The 8701-nt window shown below is 38.9% G+C and overlaps 1 protein-coding gene across 1 annotated transcript; it reads right to left on the reverse strand.

The window, feature by feature from the left end:
- Positions 1 to 2309: 2309 nt before the first annotated feature.
- LOC145781735 (uncharacterized) lies at positions 2310 to 3359 on the reverse strand. The gene has a single exon (XM_082593404.1). It carries the CDS (start codon positions 3357 to 3359, stop codon positions 2310 to 2312), a length of 1050 nt encoding a protein of 349 aa, XP_082449530.1.
- Between the last annotated feature and the right edge of the window lie 5342 nt (positions 3360 to 8701).

Consider the following 8701-nt stretch of genomic DNA (forward strand, 5'->3'; position numbering starts at 1 on the left):
CGATTACTTTTTGATTTATCAAAATTATTTACTAAGTCAAAATTGTTAACAAACTGCATTGTCGTGGTGTAGAGGTTGCACTGTCAGTGAACTTTTCATCTTACACCTTGTAGCCTACTTTATAGGCCTACTGTTCTGAATGGCCCATTGTCGGCTTATTGTGAATCATAAACCATTAAGTGAAATAATTAGGTTGATATGGTGTGGTGCTCAACACACCTCAAAACGTGTAAAATTTCTGGTAGGTCCTTTAAAACAGACTGAGAAAAGCAGTAAGTTATTGCCGCTATAAAACTGTGATAGGATAATCAGCAATTCGCTTAAGTTTCAGTATATTCAACCAAAAATTATGTCAGATCAGCCTTCAAAAAAAAGCACGTACTCTTCAGCAGGAGAATCGGGTCTTTCAAAGCGCTTGGGAAGAAAAGTATTTTCAAATTGAGGTAGACAACAAAGCGCATCGCCTTCTATGTCCTGTGGTGATAAGTAGTGTAAAATCTTTTAACATTGAGAGGCAATACAAAACTCATTCTACAAAATATGTTTGATACCAAGGAGAATCAAGGAAAAGAAAGTTGGAATCTCTTAAGTCGGCACGGAATAAGCAAACAAATATGTTCAAAGTTAGTAATAAATCTGAAGGAAAACGCAGCTTGCAGGTGGTGTTACAACACATTTCCCAACGCTATCTGACCATCGAACCAATGGATCATTTGAAGCATAGGGGAGACTCGGGTAAGTTGGCCCAGCAAAATGTAAAATTGAATTTGTGAGCTAGTAACTAAACATATATTAAAGCGAATGCTATTGAAGAGTAGAGAATTTATCACTCTAGAAGTGAACATATTCTTGCATCAAACCGACATTTTTAGGTATGTAATTTTTCAAGTTTTCCAAAAAAAATAAAATGGGCCATCTTGCCCACATGTGCAGGTAATTTGGCCCACCATGGAAGGTAAGTTGGCCACGTGGCCAACATGCCCATCTCTCGGTATACTAAACAGTGGAAAAGCTCTCTTTCTCCTTAATTTTAAGGCTGTATCAAATATCATGCAGTTGGAGCGGCATGCCTTTATTCCTAACGATCTGATTACCTTAATGATACTGGTAGGTGTAGGACATTGTTACCATAATGCTACAAGTATGACAAGCAGATAAAAGTTTTCACAAAGTTTATTGTAAAAGAACACTTCAGGAGTAACGAACAATGACATGCGCGATGAATCTATTTATCCAAACGCAGTGCTATTATCCTACAGGATGTGCATGTACATATGCATAAGCAGCGGGTAGGCTACTCAATAGCTGGGGAGTAAAATAGCTTACTCACAAAAAACGCATACGAATGCTTGTGTGTCGTCGCAACATAATTTGTGTGCCCATTTGTCGCAGTCTGCGTGTGCACATTTAATCCAACGTTCTCGGCTGCGACTGTTGTTGTAGGAATCGCCACATATGGCGCACTCGCATGAAGGTGTTGGTAGGTTGCGTTTACACAACGGCTCGTCATCGCTGGAGCTAAACTCTTCACACTCGGAAGACGTGTGTTGTTTGAACTCATTTAGCATCATTGCTTTCAAAGTAATGTCGTCTTCATCGGATGAACTTTCGGTCTCATCTTTGTGGAGAGTTTGGATTATTTTTTTTCTTGCCTTTTCTGTTGTTTTACGACGATTTTTTTGTAACACAGGTTTTGGTTTGGATATTTCATTGGTCCTTTTTTCTGGGGTGTCACTGATTATCCGGCTGTAGCCTTTTTTGGTTGAGCGTTTCTTGATCTTCTTTTTTGACTTTGGAAAGGGCAAAATATCCGCAGGCGACACATAAACGTCAGAAGCGATGATTGTAGAAAGGAGGTTCTCATTACCGGTACTTTTCGGATTTGGCGATGTAGAAACAACACAACTTGTTTCATCTTGCAACTCCACGGATGTGGATGCGACGATGGACTCAGGATTCGGATGTTTTCGGGATGGAGGGGTGTCTGTATTATCTGTGGAGTTCAACCATTCATTAAAATTGTTCACCAGTTCACTGCTCGGTTGTTCATTGCTGGTCCCCTGTTCCTGAATCGTCCTGCAAAGCAGTGGCTGATCATCACCGGATAGATCTTTACCATCTTCTGGCAAATCGGTGGGATCTGCCGCTAAAAAATCGTCATCGGTGAAGGCTTCTCGATTGAATGGAAAAATTCCAGGTTTGCGGAAGCCAGCTGCAATGTTGAGCGGATTTATTGCACGATTATATGCAAAGGTCACCGCCTCAGTGACGTTATATATTGAAAACCGCTGACCAGGATGTGAACGCATTCAATTGTCAAGCGCCGTGTTATAATACCTTTTAAACGGAGCGTAGATAGCGACATCTAACGGTTGCATCCGGTGACTTGTATGCGGCCAAAATGTTAAAATTTTGAGCCCATTCTCTTTGCAAATTTGCTGAGCCTCAATTGATAGATGAGACCCGTGGTTGTCTATCATCAAAAGGTGAGGTTTTGCTTTGGAGCAGCAAATTCCTTTAACAAAATGCTTTAAAAATTTAGCCCACAAATCTTCATTCATCCAGCCAGAATCACTGACGTCGCCAATAGAACCAGGCGGGGCACCTCGAAGAAATTGCTGGTTGAATCTCTTTCTGGGAAAAATGAAGAATGGAGGGAAATGGTTTCCTGCAGCGTTGATCACGCACAATGTGGTCACCAATTCTCCCCGTTCAGCTGAAGCAATCGCTCCAACTTGCTTCTTTCCTCGAAGATCGACAACACTCACTGGTTCTTGGACAGTTTTTGTACCCGTTTCGTCGGCGTTCCACATTCTATCCGGTGTAAACTTATATTTTTCAAGCAACTTCGCGAGGTTATCATAAAATTGAGAGGTAGTATGTTTGTTGAATGCAGTTGCACGTGCGATTGATGTCGCTTCTGGTTTTCGTACTGAAAGTTTGTGACGTTTCATCATTGATGACATCCAAAAATTTCCTGCCTGTTGTTTTCTATTCCAATTATTTGGCATTTTAACTTGATTTACTTTGGCAAACTCATATGCCAGTTTTTTTATAGTCTTGCTGGATAAACCATGGTAGCGATTTGACATATCCAAAATATGCTTTACCAGATCCTTCTCCATCACCAGTGGAAAAATTTTGGGCTCTCCAGAACGAAACCCCATTTTTACATGAGTACCAATATCGGAACATTTTTTGATGTATCTCCGAAATGAGGTACGTTTTAAACCGTCGCTTGAGAAGTGTTTGCATACTTTTCTTTGACTCACACCATTCCTCAACATCTTTAGCCCCTCTTCATACACCTGCTGAGGCACATTCCCCCGATCGGTTTTCTTTTTATAATTGCTTACCATTATTATTACGTTGTCACAATCTGTGGCATAAAAACGATGTTAGGAAGTGTAATATTGATCGTTTAATGCTGATGTAAAGCCGCGATTTACCTACTTTGGGTAGCCTACTTGATGATACTTCAATCTTGCAAAAATAAGTCATCGTATTAATTATCCTTCTATGCAATACCTCATGAAGGCAAATTGGCCATGGTGGCCAACATACCCACCCAAGAAATGGGCCAACTTCCCTGCATGGCAGCCATATTGTAAAAACTAAAATTTATGTCAAACTATCGAGCTTCTAACAACGATTTCGCCGTCAAAGTAAGCCTTAATAACTACCCTAGCGCTGCACTCACTAAATAATAACCTCTCTTATACAGTAAGAACAAACTCATTCGACATCTAAAAAATTTTAAAATCCAAAAATTTTAAAAATCATACTTTTTCATACAAAAATCGTGCTCACATGTTTATACTGCTTGCTAGAGCCTCCCAACCTGGTGATAAGGTAGTTTGAACAGCATTTTCTCAGTATGCGCATGTTACGTCACAATAACTATTGTACTTAAAAAGTTATTTAGAGTGGGCCAACTTGCCCATTGGGCCAACTTACCTGAGTCTCCCCTACAGGCTACAGCAGACTTACCAGTAACTTGATTGATGAGTTCAACCGCCGCATTAACGGAATGAATTTATTTTTGCCAATGGTGAACATGTTTTCAAATCCTATTGCAGTTAATGTGGCCACTGCTTCTGATAATTTTCAATTGGAGTTGCTAGACATGCAGGCAGATATCGAGCTCAAACAATTATTTCAAAGTGAAGACCTACTTGAATTTTGGAGTCGATCGAGTTCCAGAGGGAAAGTATCCCAGCTTGAAAACCAATGCCCAGAAAAATGCCTCTGTATTTGCATCAACTTACGTATGTGAAGCACTTTTCAGGAAAATGATCAGAATCAAAAATAAATATCGCAATCGGTTGACCGATGACCACCCCAAGCAGCTACTGCATCCTCTGCATTTGTGCCTCGCTTTGACAAACTTGGCTCAAACCCAAGTTGGACATTAAATTGATTTGTGTTATTTTTCTTGTTATTGTTGCTATTCGTTGGTAGCTTTCATGCTTTAAAATTTTCGTTATAATTACTTGAATGTTTTCATGCGGCTCCATATGTACTCTGAAGTTTCGAATTCGGCTCCGACACCAAAATAGGTTGGGAACCACTGATTTAATGAGTATCTGGCAGGCAGTAAGCTAAATCCTCGCCTACGTTTGATTTCTGACAAAGCCATCAACAGAAAAATTAAAGATTTATTGAAATTGGTTAAGGATATAAACTGCATACACGCAAAAGGCCGAGCAAAAGCTAATTTGGGCATGTATTTGTTCGCTGGAAGTTGTGGCATGCAGGGATACTCGAGTCAACTGCAAGCTCTTGGATTGCAAGAAAGAACACATTCTCTATGTATTCTCAACAAATGCCAAAATTCCATTGGAAGAAAGAGCTTATCTGATGGATCAAAGGCTAAAAATTGGTCCTAAAGGTATCTTTCAAATGTTATTGGTTGATCAATCAGCAGTTTCAAAAGCACAAAATAATAACAAACGGCTACAAAAACTTCCCCATGACTTCCACGAGGAGGAAGGCGACATATCTGGACCATCAGGATTACACGAATGGATAAGTAGCTCAAGCACGTCAAGTTCGGCGTCAGACAAGGTAAACGATTTATTTAGTCGATTGAAAGTGATACATATGAATTGGTAGGCCTACCACAATGAAAAAATCAACACGTGCGATGTTATTTAATAATAAGCGCAGTGCACAAAGAGTATAAGTAACCTAAAAATGTATATATATACCGAAACTATTTTACCTTTGTTTGCCATAAATCCCTGATGTTTGAATGTTTACAATTTAGGTCAGTAACATTTGATTTGTATAACAGATTTATTATTACCGTAAATTACTTTTTTTTAATGTCATCATGTTTTATTTTAGGACAAGCAAGAGTGCCGGCCTGCGAATACAGCACCGTAAAATTTCCTTTTTTTCCGTTTAGAGCTTGTGAGAAGTGACTGTATCATCGCTTGGCAATGCATTATTACATGACATAAAACATCTTTTGAGACCGAAAATTGATCTCCGTCACATTATTATGAATAAGTCCAAACTGCATCGAGCCAAAGCAAAAGTCAAAGTTATCGGCGAAAATTTACAGACAGCAGCAAAATCTGAACTGTTTTTTTTTTTCTTGGCGTCGATAGTAAAAATTTTAGCAGTCGCTAACTTATTTTTGTATTTTTCTAGAGAGCACAGGGCAGCAAAAAAGATTCCATTAGTCAACTAGAATGCAAACGAGTGGCAAGGGTTAGTGGATATCAGCGATCTTGAAAGCGCAAACCCACCACTGACACAGGAAGTTTCAAACGAGGACCTTCAATCATTCATTGACAACGATCGGAAACAGAACATTTCTGATGTAGCCGTAGGCCTACCTTCACATTCGCTAACTGTGGAGAGATGCGTAAAACTGGTTTCGGAAGCTTCGCAAGTTTCCCTGGATTTCAAAAACCGTCACAAAACAATTGTTGCCAAAGCTCTCAGTAGAACTATGCGCCGGCCGCTTTCGTCTTAAGGTCATTATCGTTACTCTTACGACGAATTGCAGTCCGAGCTGTAGCTCAGCTAACCAACTTATCTTCACTTACTGTAGTTCGCGTATACTGAATATTTGTTTCATTTTTATTAATTTTTTACTTTGAAGAGTACGCCTGAACATAAAAGTTTTCATTTTGAGTTCCCGAAAGATTGAGTCAAAGCAGTTTAAATGAAAAATAAGCAGCCATTTTCGAAGTTTGGTTTTGCGCCATCTAGCGGTAATGCAATTTTCTTTTAAAAATCGAAAAAAATTCAAATGAATTTCCGCAAGCCGTTTCTCATCCGGTATGGCTGATATTTCACAGAAGTGAGTTTTTCAGCTAAATCTAACTACCGGTACATTATTCACTTTAATATTCCAAAAAAAGTATAAAATCGACCTGCTCTAGTGAATACTGCCTCCACCAAATATGCTGTAGCTTTCCCATTTCTGCTCGGATTCTAACAATTTTACTATCGTTGAATGGCGTTATGCTTCACCTACCCGAATGGATTAATTGCCAATCTAAAGTATGCATTATATATATGTAGCGCTAACTTAAACTTTACTATTTTTTACCAATTCTCAGCAATTCATTTTTTACAATAGAAATACCAAACCAACATAAATTAAAAGAGTATGTCTTGGTTTATTCATATGTTAACTTTCACATTTATATCTAATCCACAAAACGAGCAATCGTTGTTCAAACTGGTACAAAATAGTATTGTTACAAAAGAGAATTGGTACAAAATAGTAAAGTTTAAGTTAGCGCTACATAAATATAATGCATACTTTAGATTGGCAATTAATCCATTCGGGTAGATGAAGCATAACGCCATCCAACGATAGTAAAATTGTTAGAATCCGAGCAGAAATGAGAAAGCTACAGCATATTTGGTGGAGGCAGTATTCACTGATCACATCAAACTGTGGGCGGCTTATACTGAACCACGATCGAATCGCCTTGAAAAATGCATTGGAAAAAAGCTTCGTCGAGCGGTTACGTTTGAACAACGATTGCTCGTTTTGTAGATAACATATAAACGTGAAAGTTGTTAGGTTAATAAAGCAAGACATACACTTTTAATTTGTGTTGGTTTGGTATTTTTAGTGTAAAAATTGAATTGCTGAGAATTGGTACAAAATAGTAAAGTTTAAGTTAGCGCTAGATCAATATAATGCATACTTTAAACTTGCAACCAATTAATTCGGATAGATGCAGTATCGTGCTTTCCAACGATGGTAAAATTTCTCAAATCTGCGCAGAAATGAGAAAGCTACAGCACATTTGGTGGAGGCAGTATTCACTGATCACATCAAACTGGGGCGGCGTATAATGAACACTCGAAACTGATCGCTTTGTGTTTGCATTGTTTTGGTAAAAAGCTTCGTCGAGCGGTTACGTTTGAACAACGATTGCTCGTTTTGTATATAACATATAAACGTGAAAGTTGTTAGGTTAATAAAGCAAGACATACTCTTTTAATTTGTGTTGGTTTGGTATTTTTATTGTAAAAAATGAATTGCTGAGAATTGGTACAAAATAGTAAAGTTTAAGTTAGCGCTACTTAAATATAATGCATACTTTAGACTGACAATTAATCCATTCGTGTAGATGAAGCATCATGCCATCCAACGATAATAAAATTGTTAGAATCCGAGCAGAAATGAGAAAGCCACAGCATGTTTGGTGGAGGCACTATTCACTGATCAGTGAATTGTGCTCCCACCAAATATGCTGTGATCACTGCAAACTGGGGGCGGCTTATAATGAACAATGATCGAATCGCCTTGAAGAATGCATTGGAAAAAAGCTTCGTCGAGCGGTTACGTTTGTTTGTTTGTTTATCTTTATCCTACATTGCGGGAAAGCGGACTTGAGCGCTATGCATCGGTGTACGCCTTCCGACATACACCTGACCCACGCTGCAGCCGACGGCAATGTCAGTTTCCGGTTGTCTACTCTGCTTATGACTTAAATTTGGTACTACCCATTACTCGAAATCGATCACTGGGTAGAGGCAATTATCGTAAAGTTTCTTGCCCAGAGAAACAACAGCAGTGCGGGTGGCTGGAGTCGAACATGCAGGTTCTCGACTGCGAGCCCAACGCGCTAACCACTCGCCACTGCTAACCAACGCACTAACCACTCGGCCACTGAACAACGATTGCTCGTCTTGTAGATAACATATAAACGTGAAAGTTGTTAGATAAATAAAGCAAGATATACTCTTTTAATTTGTGTTGGTTTGGTACTACTTTAGACTGGCAATTAATCCATTCGGGTAGATGAAGCATCATGAGTAGTCTTAAAAGTATGTCTCAACCCTTTTATGTAATAATCCAAAGTAATAACCTGCAATAGGACAATATTGTGAGCACATTTTTCTGTTGATTTGAGCGGGCGGTTGATTTGAACCAGGAAGTGACAAAGTGTAGTTCGGCTAGATTGTGAGCACATTTTTCTGCTGATTTGAACGAGCATATTTTTGAAGTCCTCACACATTGGACATTTGAACTTCCGGTGCATTGTGAGCACATTTTTCTGCCGATTTCAGCGGGCAATAACGGTTGATTTGAACCAGGAAGTTGCAAAAAGAAGAAGAAAGCTTTGATTGTATGAGGAATACCGATTTGAGAGGGCAAGTAACGGTTGATTTGAACCAGGAAGTTTTTATGTGATAGTTTGGAAAACATGGAGAAACAAAT

This window comes from Aplidium turbinatum, chromosome 13 (assembly GCF_918807975.1).
Source record: "Aplidium turbinatum chromosome 13, kaAplTurb1.1, whole genome shotgun sequence".
In the NCBI taxonomy this organism is placed as follows: domain Eukaryota; kingdom Metazoa; phylum Chordata; class Ascidiacea; order Aplousobranchia; family Polyclinidae; genus Aplidium; species Aplidium turbinatum.